The sequence below is a fragment of the Bos javanicus genome, chromosome 6 (genome assembly GCF_032452875.1).
Source record: "Bos javanicus breed banteng chromosome 6, ARS-OSU_banteng_1.0, whole genome shotgun sequence".
Lineage (NCBI taxonomy): Eukaryota > Metazoa > Chordata > Mammalia > Artiodactyla > Bovidae > Bos > Bos javanicus.
In genome coordinates, this window is record NC_083873.1 from 105,648,136 (window position 1) to 105,662,106 (window position 13,971).

General features: G+C 52.4%; 1 protein-coding gene across 2 annotated transcripts in view; it reads right to left on the minus strand.

Moving 5' to 3' along the window:
- The window catches only part of WDR1 (WD repeat domain 1), a 42,393-nt gene extending 37,250 nt beyond the window's left edge, over nucleotides 1-5,143 (minus strand). For both annotated transcript variants that reach the window (XM_061420824.1, XM_061420825.1), the window contains exons 1-2: nucleotides 4,965-5,143; nucleotides 4,351-4,472 (exon numbers count right to left, since the gene is read on the minus strand). In XM_061420824.1, the coding sequence (XP_061276808.1) occupies nucleotides 4,351-4,472; nucleotides 4,965-4,980 (138 nt within the window). In that variant the 5' untranslated portion in view covers nucleotides 4,981-5,143. The remainder of the gene's footprint in view (nucleotides 1-4,350; nucleotides 4,473-4,964) is intronic.
- Between the last annotated feature and the right edge of the window lie 8,828 nt (nucleotides 5,144-13,971).

The following is a 13,971-nucleotide window of genomic DNA, read 5'->3' on the forward strand; positions in this document are numbered from 1 at the left end:
CAAGTGGTAAAGAACCCACCTGTCGATGCAGGAGGCATGCAGATGCAGGTTCGATCCCTGGGTTGGGAAGATCCCCTGGCAGAGGGCATGGAACCCACTCCATGGGTCACAACGGAGTTGGACACAACTAAGCACGTGGCACACACGCCAGCTGGGCTCTGCCCTGCTGACAAGGAGCCCACAGAGCCCGTGCTTGGAAGCACAGAAACACCAGACTGCTCCAAACACTAGAAACACCAGACTGCTCCAAACACTACACCCCCTGGAATTTAACTTCATATAAATCATTTCCCCCCACATATGTGCGTGTGTGTATATATACAGTGGGAAGATCCCCTGGAGAAGGAAATGGCAACCCGCTCCAGTATCCTTGCCTGGAGAATCTTCATAGACAGAGGAGCCTGGCGGGCCACAGTCCATGGGGTCACAGAGTCAGACGCGACTGAGCAACTACTACACACACATATAGTACATTCTAGCTCTGGAATGTAGGGGCTGCAGAGCTTTAAAAGCAGGCCCCAAACCTGCCTGTGTAGCAGCCCTGCTGGCTACTACTGGCAGCGCGCACTCACTTGCCAGAGCCAGTTTACAGGGAAGTGATCCCAGGCGGTTTAGAAGGTGATGAGGCTCCTTCACAGCCACTGGGCGGGGGCTGGGGGGGGGGGGGGGCGGCGGGCGGGGAACCTTTTAACTACACTGCAGGCGGCGGGCAACAGGGCCTCGAAGTACGAGTTTATTAGGCTCCCTCCTTCTGGAATCTTCCTTTCTGGATGGCCATCTCACTGCCTGCTTTTAACCCTGCAGAGAATTTCTTCTCCTCTCCTAGGTGTGGCAATCAAATATGTTGAGAGAAAAACAGATGAGAAACGCTCTCTGCCGCCAGCTTGAGAAGCGCCGTGATGCTGGGTTCACAAAGCAACTTTGAAGGCAGCAAAGTGCGTGACAGCTGTGGCTCCAAGTGGAAGGCTAGCAAGGGCCTGATGCCTGCTTGGCGGGAATAAAGGTGGTATCTGCCACTCAGTCGTGTCCAACTCTGTAGCTCTCAGGGCTTCTTTGTCCATGGAGTTCTCCTGGCAAGAATACCGAAGTGGGTTGCCATTTCCTTTTCCAGGGGATCTTCCCGACCCAGGGATCGAACCTGCATCTCCTGCACGGCAGGCAGATTCTTTACCGTCTGAGCCACCAGGGGAGCCTTTCTTACTTCCATACAGTAAAACCTCTGTGGCTGCATCTCGGCCACACAGCCCGCCTTTCAATCAAGAAGAGACTTACTGAGCACCGGACTACGTGCCAGGCACTGTGCTAGGCCGGGACACGGCAGGTGGGAGTGGCTACTCGCCGTCTGGCTCCCGGAAGGCCAGGATGGGAGGGCCACTTAGGAGGCCAAGCTGCCACAGCAAATGGGCAGCGAGTCATGCTGCTATTTGAGGCAAGAATGCGCAGACAAGGGACACAGCAAGGCCCAAGTCTGGAGACCCACACGCAGCAAGCTCCAGGGAGGGGTGTGGAATCCGGGGGCCTGGAGCCCCAGCAGGGGGAAGGTGGCAGTAAGGAGAGGTCGGGGATGCAAGGCTGGATGACGGGGCACCATTGGTCTCGGATGGGAGAGCGAAGGAACAGCTCGACCCCATATTTTCATAACCGGTCCAGCAGCAGTGCTGAGGGCGGGCTGGAGGAGGGCCAGGGAGAAAGGCCAGTTTGGCCTTTGGTTTCTGCAGTCCAGGCGAGATAGCACGATGAGGGTGGAAGCAGTGAAAAATCCGTCAGATTCGGAAGTCTCTGAATGCAGAGGCAATAGGACTCACTGGAGAACTAAATATGGTGTGGAAAGGGGAAGTCCAAGGCTGGGGCCAGAACCGCTGGCGGAGTGGCGGTCGCCATTCTGGGGATGAATGTGTGGGAAACCCAACTATGGGCGGGCGTGTTCAGTATAAGCCGCCCATCAGATGTTCTGTTGGACGTTCCCCGATCTGGTCCCCTCCTCCCTTTCGTGTCTCTTCTGGACTCTGAGCCTGTATTCCAACCAGAAAACACTCTCTATTTCAATATTCATGAGAGTAGTGTCTTTTTTTTCCCCAGGAATACTCCGCCCTAACAAAAATTGTTCCCACCTTGACTTGAGCAGCAATGGTCTGCTCCCATTAAACAAAAGCCTAAATGTCTGATGGGGCTTCCCGAACAGGGTGGGAAGAACACATTTGCACCCCGGTGCTGTCCTGGCCCTGAAGACACTCACAAACATGGGACAGGTAAGCAGACGCGCCCGCCAAAGAGTATGGTAAACTCGAGGCGGTACGGCTAAGGACGAAAAGCTCAGAAGAGGGACTTCCCTGGTGGTCTAGTGATTGGGAATCCATCTTGCAATGTGGGGGATGCGGGTTTGATCCCTGGTTGGGGAGCTGGGATTCCCACCAGCCACGGGGCAACTAAGCCCTCATGTTGCAACGACTAAGCCAGGTGCCTCAACTAGAGAAACCCGTGTGCTGCAACGAAGACCTGTCGCAGCCAAAAATAAATAAATATTATTTAAAAAAAAAAAAAAAAGCTCAGAAGAATAAGCAAGCAGAAAACAGAATAGGTTCCGTAAGTTAGGGAATGCCTCTGCAAAGAGGGTGCTTGTCCGTGACTGTAAACAGCGTCTCCATTGGAAGTGGCTCCATTTACTGGCTGCCTTCATCTCGCTGAGCTGGACCCCAGTTCTGAGCAGTGGGTCCCCTGGGCGGGTGGAGCAGGGAGGTGGGGAAGATGCGATTTAAAGGAGAAGCTGCAGGTTAAGAACCTTTCATGGCACCAGACACACAGTAGGTCTTCATGGGCAGGCTCCCATCTGGAAGTGAGTATAGCCTGCAGGGACGTGTGCGTGCCTTGTCAGGGGCAAACCCAAGCATTCATTCTGCTGCCCTGTATCCCTGAGAATGCCTTTACTCATTTTATTTGACAAACTACAGTATCTATCTACTCAGGACCTATCAATATCTATCTACTTGAGCGGACCATTGCTGCTCAAGTCATCTAAACTTTTCTTTTCTCAATATCTCAGAAGCTCTCTGGAGACCTCCAGATCTTTATGATCTAAGTTCTTGGCCATGTTTTCCCCAGTTCTGAGTGAGTTGGGATCAGCTTTCGAGGAATCTGTGTCTAGCAGAGGAGCTGTTCGCACCTTCAAAGCACATTCACACCCACCCACCCCTTCAAGTGAGGGGCCAAGCCATCCTGGGCAGGGCAGAAACTGCCAAATGGAGCTCTGTCTCCCAGCAGACTGTTTTGGGGGTGGGGGGGGGGAGAGGGGTGCGGAGGCAGAGCCAGCAGCATCTCAGAACTCAAACAGACCAAGGAAACCAAGACCACAGAGCTCCTGCACTGCTTCAGCCAGCTCTGAGGTTCAGAAGCAAGGCTGTCTCCAAAGGGACAGTTCCAGTGCCCCAGGGGTAACCACCCACATACCCTGAATTAAAGCTGACACCCCTTGAGGGGGCATTGCCAATCAAAGCCATCCACCTACAGACTGTGTACAAGCCCCACCCAGAAAGCTCAGGAGAACCCTCCCCACCCCCAGACACTAGGGAATGGTCATGTAGATACCTCTGGCTTCCACCCCCCACCCCCTACTCAGTCCAGGCAGGCAGAAAAGATTTCAGTGTGTAATCTCAGCAGTGGGGAGCCTGACAAGTACACCGGGTCATTTCGATAATTACAGAGAAGTAACGGAATTTTTCGAGGATTTCCCAAGGAATGGGCTCTAGAAGCCTTCTCAGCCTGGGTACAGGAGGCCTGTGCATGATTCATGGGGATAAACTGGTTCCTTATTTTGCAGTGGGGCTCAGACCCCGCGAAAGGGAAGACCAGGCCGGAAGGGTAGAGACCTGGGTGTGAGCCCGCTCCTGCCACACTGGGGGACCCTGGGTGTGCCATGAGTATGGGTGTCCGCTCGGCATGCAGGGTCTCCCTCAGGGGGGCCCAGGCCAGCAGGGCAAGCCGGGGAGCCCCAAGTCATTTCCATTTTACAGATGAGTAAACCGGGGCTCAGAGAGGCCGAGTCACCAAGCACCCCAAGGGTCAAGGGCCAATCTCTCAAACCCAGAAGCCCTTCACTTGAAGGGAACTAAATCTGAGCCTCGGCTTCCCCCACGGAGAAAGAGAATTGGGTCTGGATAAATCTGTAACTGTCTCCCTGGGTTTCTGAGGTGTGGTCCCCGAGGCTGAGGGGGGCGTGGCGTCCTCGCCCCAGGCCGCTGGGCAGGAGGGGAGAGGGTGCAAGGGGAAGGATTCACCCCAAAGCTGGGCGGGTGGTCAGGGAAAGAACCGGCATCCGGGCGGCGGCCGGTGGAGCGGGGGAGGCGAGGTACTCACGTCTATGTTCCTTAGGATGACGCACTTGCCGTTGGTGTAAAGAAAATTGTTGCCCTTGGGGTCGCCGCCCACAATTTTGGAGACACCCCTCTCCACCTGGGGGAGGCTGGCGAACACCTTCTCTGCAGAGACACAAACGCAGCCAGGCACCTGAGGGCCAGCCCCGCGCCGGGCTGAGGGCGGAGGGGAGGGAAAAGGGGAGAGAAAAAGGAGAAGGCGGGGGGGGGGGGGCGGCCCTGGACCGGTCTCTGCCGGTCACCTGTTGCCTCCAACCCGGAGGGGCGGCCGCCACTTTGAAGGAGCGCAGGGGACGGGTGCGACTTCCTGGTCCGCGCGCTCCCTTAACCAGGCCCTGCAGGGAGATGCGGAGGCTTCTGCGGGGCCCCGACCGCATCGCCAACTTTGGGGCGCTCTCCTCGCCTTCCCTCGCCGGCCAGCCCGGCGCCCCCGGGAGGGCGGCGGGGCGCTCACCAGCCGGCTCCCGCACCCCTCCCCTGCGCCCCGCGGACCTCGCCGGACCGCCCGCACCCGGCCGATGGCCGAGGGGGCCAGGCAGACAGGCAGGGCGGGCGCCCACCCCTGGGGCGGGGGGCGCACCGGGCCGCGGCACTTACTGATCTCGTACGGCATCCTTGCCCACTTGTTACCGCGCCGCGCTCGCCAGAGAGCCTGCAGGGGCCGCGCGCGCCGCGAATCAGACCTGGCCGAGGCCGAGCCCGGGGACAGGGGCCGAAAGGCGGCGCCGGGCGTGCAGGGCGCGGAGAGGGGCGGAGGGGGCGGTCCGAGGCCGGGTCTCAGAGGCCGGCTCGCGCCCTGCCCTGCGCGCAGCCGCTGCGGACGCGCCGAACCCGGAAGCGCGGCCCCGCGTGCGCGGCTCGCCCCCCAGCTTTGACCATATATAGTCAAGTGCTCGGCTCGGCGGCTGCGGCTCAGGCGAGCCTGCGCGGACCTGGCCGCCGCCGCGCCCCTCCCCCTCCTGGTTCGGGCCCCTCCCCGCTCCCTGCACGGCCCCGCCCAATGAGCCCCGCCTCCGGAAGTGACGTAGAACCGGGACCGCATGAAAAGGCGGCGTGGCGAGCGCGGCTGGTCAGAATGTGCCTGGGAGCCGGCGGGAGAACGTTGGGTGGGTCGGGTAGTGGTGGGGAAGGGTGGGCTAAGGAAGTTGATTTTTTTTTTTTTTTGCTGAACTTTTGCGGGCGGTGAAATCACCGGAGCTCCAGGATAAGGCTTGTGTTTGTGTGGCGGGCGTTTACCGAGCTGCCAGCTTTTCAGCCCAGTGGGCGTCCTGCTTGGGTTTTGCAAACACAGAAGAGTTCTTTTTCTTGCTTTCTCCTTCCAAGCATGTTTAACTGGTAGTCGCCCTTCCTCGCAAAAAGCAGCTGTAGGAGGAGTTTTAGGGATGTGCTTTGCAGGGCCCGAGCTCTCTCAAAAACTTTTTAGGAAACTAGGAACCCAAGAGCAGAAGGGGGGGAGGGATGTAGGTTCTAAAAAAAAAAAAAAATAGTGCTTATTTCCTAATGAAAGCAGAAGGGGGAACTTCCACTTGTAAGGCTGAAGCAGCGCCTCGTTGCTAGGGGAAAAGCAAGTTCGGTACTGCCTCGGGGTTTGCGGGGACGAGGGTAGAGGAGGGTTAAACGTAAACTCAAAAACCTCAGGGTGATCCTTGACTTTCGGGAAAAATTTTTTATGCTTAACCTTTACTCATTTGAAGCTTTAAAAATTTTCAACATAGAAAAATAGAAAAAACATAATAAAGATCTTGGCGTCAGACATAGGAATCGATGTACTGATTATAAGGAATTGCTCGCGGTGGAAGCTTCCAGAGAGAGGTGGTCAGTGTGTCTTCCTCGGCCAGGCCTGTGCGACCTCCTGGGGGCCATGCTATCCTTGCCTCTGGCTCTCTCGGGAAATCTTCCGGAGTTGTAGGGGACGTTGTACCTGGGTTGGCTCTATTTTTGAATTGCATCCAGGTCCATGTGTCTTTACTGAATAGTCCTGCAGAGCCTTGAAGGCGCACCTGTGTGAACACAGGTGTGTCCTATCTGGTCTCTAGGTATCTGCTCCTACCCTGCCCCACCTTCACCTCTGCTCTTCAGGCTGCAGCCTGTTTTAAAACTGAAAATGAAATCTGTTCCTTACTCTCAAACCTGTAGGTGCTAGATCTCAAAAGTTCAAGCTATAAGTCATAAAAATGGCCTACTGAGCCCTTTGTGCTAGGTCTCAGGTTTCCATGAGACTATCTTACTCTCCACTTTCAGCTCTGCTCCCTCTTGTTTGTTTTCTGCAGCACCTCAGCTTCCTGGGTATTCCACGAATGCCCCAGCCTTGCTCTTGCCTCCAGGGCTTCTGTAACCTCTGTTGGCTACCTGGGATTACTCAAAAGTACTTAAATGCATGTTCTTTATTCAGGGAAAACCCCCTACCCTGACCACCTGACTGAATCGAAACCTTCCATCCTCGACAAATACCTTCTTGATATCCCTGTTATCTGGAGTGTGTCCCTGGCACAGGGTACTCAAATGGCTGACCCCAGACCCCATGTGCAGTCCTCAATTGAGAAAGAGTATCTGTGAAGGTAGTCTTGTGAACTGAACCACCCTAGAGATGTTGCCAGAACAAAGGGAAAAGGAGTGGTCTACAGGTGAGGGCTGTAATCATCTGAGAATTGGGACTGGGATTAAGATCAGGTGTGCTAACTTTTCACCCCTCAGGCATCTGTGTAACAGAAGGACTGACTCTAAAACTAAAGCATTAACCTTAAGCCCTTTGAAAGCAGATAACCCTTATGCATGGGGGTAAAACCTTCTTAGACTCGATAAATGAGACCATACAGCAAACTTAAAGCTAAGTTCCAACCCCTGCAGGAAGCTAGACTCTATAGCTTAGGAGGAAGTTAGGTTGGTATGGGGACTTGAGTTTGGCTGGGGGTTAGGGATGCTGGCCTTTGCTATAAAAATCTGGTCACAGAAAACATGACTTGTCAGGGAGTTTCAGGGGTTGGAAGGAAGAGGGACAAGGGGTGCTGTTTCCCTGGGGTGATCCTAGCTTGGTTTATCTCAGCTGTAAGGGATCAGCCATCCTTGAGTTGGTATCAGCTGTGACTAGCTGTTACTAATCCACCTTGGGCTCTCCCACTCCTCACGCACACCTTTAATACAAGTGTCAATGTACTCTTAGTCTCCGGTGGGGACCCTCAAACACAACTGTACCCCAGTCTGTGACTGCTGTGTCACCCAGCCACTTCTGACCCCCTCATTTCTGAAACTGCCTCCCTGGCACATCGGGAGTGTCCCAGAGACAGCCTACTAGGACTGGACCTAATGCCAGCTGAGACCAGGCAACCTCGCCTTCTCCCATTGCACAAGACGGCTCCTCCGTGCTGTCCCTTCCTGCAGTGATCAGTGGCCCCATCTCTGGCTATACTGGCCAGAAAACTCATCTACCCACCCACAACCGCCACATTCTTCACCTGGACTCTTGGATGCCCGAATCTCTGGTTAATATTCTGTCGCCTCCCACTCCAGTCTTTTTTCTCTCCGTAGAGAGCAACAACCTCTCCAGGCCCTAGGGTGCCCAGGCCCAGCCTGGCTCTCAAACTGCTCTCACCCCGGTTCTTCCAGCTCTGCCCGCTGGCTCAGAGCCTGCCTTGGGGTTTCTGCACCTGTTTCCAGGCCTTTCCTGATACCTCACAATTTTAAGGTGAAAGTTCATTCAACTAAATTTTTTTACCACTTGGGAGCAAATCCCTGTGATATGGGAATAGTGGTTGGAAGTACTTTCTTAGGAACACCCATACCTCTGCCTGGGGAGACTTCCAACTGCAGATAATGGGAGAGACGACCCCTTTCTTAACAAGTGGCAGTCAGCTCCGAAGAGTCTTGCTCAGACTGGGTAACCCGCCAGACCACAGCCCCTCACTCTTGCCAGCCCAGCTCCTCTGTCCATGGGATTCTCCAGGCAAAGAGTACTAGAGTGGGTTGCTGTTTCCCCCTCCTGGGGATATTCCTGACCCAGGGATCAAACCTCCGTCTCCTGCATTAGCAGGCTGACTCTTGACCACTGAATCATCTGGGAAGCCCAAACTGTACATAAACAGCATTTAACATACGATGCTGTGCCTGCTGGGTTAATCCAATTTGCCTGCCCTGCCAACAGTTTTTGCAATACTTAACAAAGGGCCCACCAGATAAGCTAAGGGAAGCTGCCGATCTGCCCTCTGGAGGTGAGTCACAAGAGCATCACCTGAATCCACATTGAATTCCAAAGTGTGTAAAACAGCATCTCTTAAAAACACACCCTTTGGGGCATACTCCTTCAAACTTTCTTCAGGAAAATCCCTAGGCTGGCTTTGGGGGAAACTGGTTGCAATTACCTGAGTTGGGTAACTTGGAGAGAAACCGTTCATTTGGCTCCAGGTATGTGTATGAGGAGGCCCTCTCCCCTTCAGTTCTGCCAGCTGATTTGTAGTAAAAGAAAAAAAGGCTTAACGTGTGGCCCTGTTGTGGAATCTAGAGTCGTGAAACACACTTCGGAGGACACTCAAGACATTGGAGTACAGTTCATGATGCCAGCAGGTCCAAGGGGAATCGGTTCCCAACAAGGACCCTGATGTTTGAGACTTTTATACCCCTTGCTATGTGACTGGTTACATGTTAGCAACCTCCTTTGTCTTATATGACTTGAGTTTTACAACAAGCAGGTGCTAGGAGAACAAACAATTAAGGTTATGGGGGAACAATGATTATACATCATGGGGATGTCTCCATGGTTAAATCTCACAGGAGCAGCCTGACCTCAACTACAGTCTCCATTTGCCATCGATAGGGAGGGAAGTCTCCAGGAGACCTGGTTTTTGTTAGCATCGCTTTCCTCATTGTTGGGCAGAGTTCAGGCCCAGTTCACATCCTGTCCTTAAGAGAGATAAGCTTCAAGATGGGAGTCGCTCCTGCTTTCCTCATAGTGGCCCCAACAGCCCTACAAAGGTTCCACTTCACCCTGGGCATGCTTGACCTCAGCCCTTGTTGCACACGAGCGTGCAAGTGGTAGTCAGGTCTAGAAGAGCCCTGATTTAAAAAAAGCAACCTGAAAGGCTGTGGCCACTTCCTCTCGCTAGCCCAACTCCACAGTGTCTGACTAAGGCAGAGATACGGTAGCACACGCACTCAATTGAACTCGTAAATTCTATGTGCGTGTGTGCTGAGTTGTCAGTCTTTGTGACCCCATGGCCCCCCAGGCCACTCGGTGAGGTTTCCCAGGCAAGAATACTGGAGTGGGTTACCATTTCCTTTTCCAAGTGGTCTTCCCGACCCAGGGATCGAACCCACATCTCTTGCATTGGCAGGCAGATTCCTTACCACTGAGCCACCAGAGAAGGTGGCAGCCCTTGTCTCTTCCCTAAATTGGATCTGTACAGGAGGTAGGCTGTTTGCGGCTCTGGGGAGAGAGGAGCAATTGGACGGCTGTTCCGAACTCCTGCTTGCCCACTTTCAACCCTAGTGTTCTCATGTCCAGGCTCCCAAGGAAGGGATCTGCTTCCTGTTCTGCCCTGGGCCCCTGCAAGAGGGCTCTGTGCCAGGTGCAGGAATGAAGAACGGGGCAGGGGGTGCGGGGCAGGCACTTACCCGCTCCAGGAGCTCAGGGTTGGACTAGCCCACCTCTTGGAAGAAGCTGTAGGAATGTCGCATGCAGTAGAGTAACTGCCCCCTGCCCTCTAGGAGTCTTTCTTTCCTGGGTCCTTTGCAGCTTGTAAACAAGCTCATGTAAGCCACACTCAAGCAGCACCTGCCTCCTGCCTTAAGCCAGCTTTACTGCCATCACCTGTTAATCTGCTCCACAAGCAGGCCCTTGCTTCCAAATCGCCAGAAAATTGAGTTCAGGCTGGGTCAAGTCTGCCTCTGTTGTCCAGTAAGTTTCATTCTCCTGATGAATGTAGCAAGCCAGATGCTGAGCTTTGCAGAAGAGGCAAAGCTTATTCAGGAGGCCCCCAAGTGTGAGGGGTGAACAAACTTCAAATCTGGCTCTCTCCCCGAAGGTTGAGGGGCTTGGGATACTTGTGGGTGAAGAGCAGATGACAGTAGAAGGTTCAGGAGAAAGGTAATTGGAGGTAGAAAGGAAAATCTGTATGAGTTGACATGGTTCATGGGACGCATGTTCAGAAAGTAGCAACATTCACGTGATCTGAGAGCGTTCTTGTGATGCCACAAGGTCACACACTCAGGTCCAGCTGAATAGTCAGTGGTCTCAAGTGATCTGGGCAAGTTCCTGAAAACAACTTGAGCAACTCTTCACTGACCCATGTCAGGTGTTGCCTATAAGGGGGATGGTCAAAGGAATCTTGTGATAAGTCTTAGGCTCCAGTGACCCCTGGAGGGGATTCAATTTGCAAGAACAGTTACAGGAAGCTTAATAAAGGCAAGTTACAACTTGGACAAGCAAGTTGGTATTTAATGGATCTTGTTCTCAGTTTCCCATCCATCTATAGCCCAATTACGTTGATGGGGGATTTTTGTAGAAACCAATGCCTGTGACCAACAATTCATGTCAGTGACTGTTGAAACACCAGTGTTTATGTAAATATCAGCAACTTGTTTTTGCCCTTTGTTTGAAACTTTGCACATCTTACTAAAACATTCTAATACTTCATTAGTGTGGTAGGCAGGATCACAGACACCTCTGTGCAGAGGAACAGACCATCTATTACAAATACACCATGGGGGTCACTGCTTTCCCTTGAAAGAGAAGACTTTCTGGCGGTATTTTTAGTCCTGTGGGTAATTTCCTCTACCTACGGGTTCTTTTTACTGGATTTCCCATGAGGTGTATTTTTTCGGGGATGGGGTTAACCCTACATTCACCAGGATGGTCAGTTACCCATTCTCTAGCTACTGATAACAGGAGTTGCTTGAAGTCATTATATTCTGTGCATTAAGGCTACAATAAATTTTAACTATGAATGGGAGGCGGGGATGGTAAAGTCCCATGAGGCAAACTTAGCTACAGGTTATTTCCTCCTGTCCTGGAAACCTGGGGCTGTACCCTTGGGCTGCCCTCCTAGCAGGGAGACCTGTTGAGGGCGGGGCCATCACAGCAAGATCTCTGCCTTTGTCTGCCAGGCCTTTGTCAAAGAGGCTTAATTCAAAACCCTGACCTACCTATATAAACCTTGTATGAATATTAATCTCTGGAATATAAGTTCTTCTAAGGCAAGAACAAGTGAGTCCTTAACCTCTGAGTGTGTGCTTGTTACTGGGTCCCTCCTCAAGCTGCGCAAATGAAAACAAATGTTTCACAGGCTGTGTCAGAGTGCTGGGCTTTGCAGCCAGGTGAATAACTTTAGTGCTGTGTGTGTGTGCTCAGTTGCTGTCAGTTGTTTCCAACTCTTTGCAACTGTATGGACTTGTAACCTGCCAGGCTCCTCTGTCCATGGAATTCTCCAGCGAAGAATACTGGAGAGGGTTCCCATACACTCCTCCAGGGGATCTTCCCAACTCAGGGATCGAACCTCAAGTCTCCTGAAAAGTTTCCTGCATTACAGGCGGGTTCTTTACTGCTATGTCACCGGGGAAGCTCAACGAGTGCTGTAGGGGTTTGCTGCTGCTGCTAAGTCGCTTCAGTCATGTCCGACTCTGTGCAACCCCATAGATGGCAGCCCACCAGGCTCCCCCGTCCCTGGGATTCTCCAGGCAATAACACTGGAGTGGGTAGGGGTTTGCAGTTCCCTGAAAACTGTTGAACTTTGCATACAGAAGGCATAACCTTTGAGGTTATGCCCGATGGATGTACCTCTAAGAACTTGATCACTGCATAGGTTACTAGATCTAATAAACATAGCTCAGGGAGGATATATCCTCTTCACTCGTTACTGACCTATCCTTGTATTTTTCTGTCATCACTTCATAGACAACAGCCTGCATTATCTGATCCTTTTAAGGTCCAGGTGAGGAGCCGGTCTAATTTCAGAGACTTGGGCCTTGCAAGATGTCTCAAGGTAAGTGGCTTAAACATTGTCCAGTTTTGAGGCTGGATGTCTGAGATCAGGGCATTGACAGGGTTCCTCCTGAAGGGCATGAGGAAGAATCTTGTGTGCCTGTCTCCCTTCTGGGGCCTGCTGGCAATTAATTGCTGCCTTGTGGAAGCATTGCCCAATCTCTGTCTTTATGTTCACATGGCAATATCCCTGAGTGTCCGTGCCTCCTTCACCCTCAGGATACTAGAGTCACTAGATCAAGGCCCACCCAATTCCAGATGAAGTTGTCTTGACCCCTGCAATGGTGCTATTTTCAAATAAGGTCTTATCCTGAGGTACTAGGACCTGGATGTATGGGGCATGAGGAACACAATTCAACCCTGCATCATACAGAAGACTGGACCTGCCCATCTCACCTGTCATCAGCATCCTTTCCCAAGCCCAGAGTCCCAACCCCTAGCCTCTGAGCCCCTTGGAGGGGAAGGTGGCAAGATGTTTGACACTGACAATAGCATTTACACCATAATGTTTACCACCTGTTCTGAAATACTTGACTTTGGGGGAAACCCCCAACCAGGCAGGTGTCCTACAAAAGTATCAGTGATCATAAATGTTGCTCTCCAGCCCATCCCCAAGTCTGACTCCCATTTGAAAATGCTCAAATGTAGCTTAAAATGGCAGCTCTTAAAATAGCCACCAGGACATTTGTCATATTAGGGGCTACTCAGTGTCTTGTGCTCCCCAGAGATTTGTGGCTCAATTCCTCAGCCTGGCTGTTGTGGTCATATGAAGTACTTCTGTGTCCAAGGGCAGATGGAGAGTGGTAGTGGCCTGTCAGGGGACGTTCAACTTTAAGGGATCCAATATGTTCTCTTTGTGCCGTTTCTCAAGGACACACTCTTCCTTATCAGTTCCTGGAAAACAGCGAGCAGAGCTGCACGCGGTTCACAGGACTGAGATCACGTGAAAGGGCATCTCCTTGGATTCCTTTCAGTGACCTTTATACTTAAAGGTAGTCTACTCAGTTATGCCCCTCTTACTCAGGACATAGAATGCTTTCTGGCCCTTTAAGGATTGTTATTTGCTTGGCTTTGTTTTTGCTCAATTTTTTAACTGCCTGAAGCTGCATGTATAAAAATATAAAATGTGACGTTTCGCAGCCATTCTGACTGGCGTGAAATGGTACCTCATTGTGGTTTTGATTTTTTACAAATAAAACACCCTTGTTCACTCGAGACTTGGGTCCCCTGAGTCCCTCTTCTCGTTGACTCCAGTCCCCAGGTCCCGGTCTACAAAGACCATGACAGTGGCCGCACGTGGCTCTCTTGATGCCCCTGGCTTGACTGTGGACCTGGAGGAGCCCCAGGCTCCTTGCTCCTGGTCAGGTGAGCTCCAGTCCCTTAAAGATGGCTTTGGGACTGGATAATAAGTATGCAGACAACATGAACCCTGCAGAGTTTAAGTCAATAGATCCAAAGGGAGATTGCAGAGCGTAAGGCTGGTGTTCAGAGTCTGAGCTTCTCTCTCTCCAGAGTTAATGGCTTCAGGCAGCACCAGTAACATACATCTGGGAGGTGTTGGCAACTAGATGTAACTTCAAACAAGGCTTTCAGTCTCTTCTGTGCATGTCCATCCCACTGAAGCCCTGTGTATCT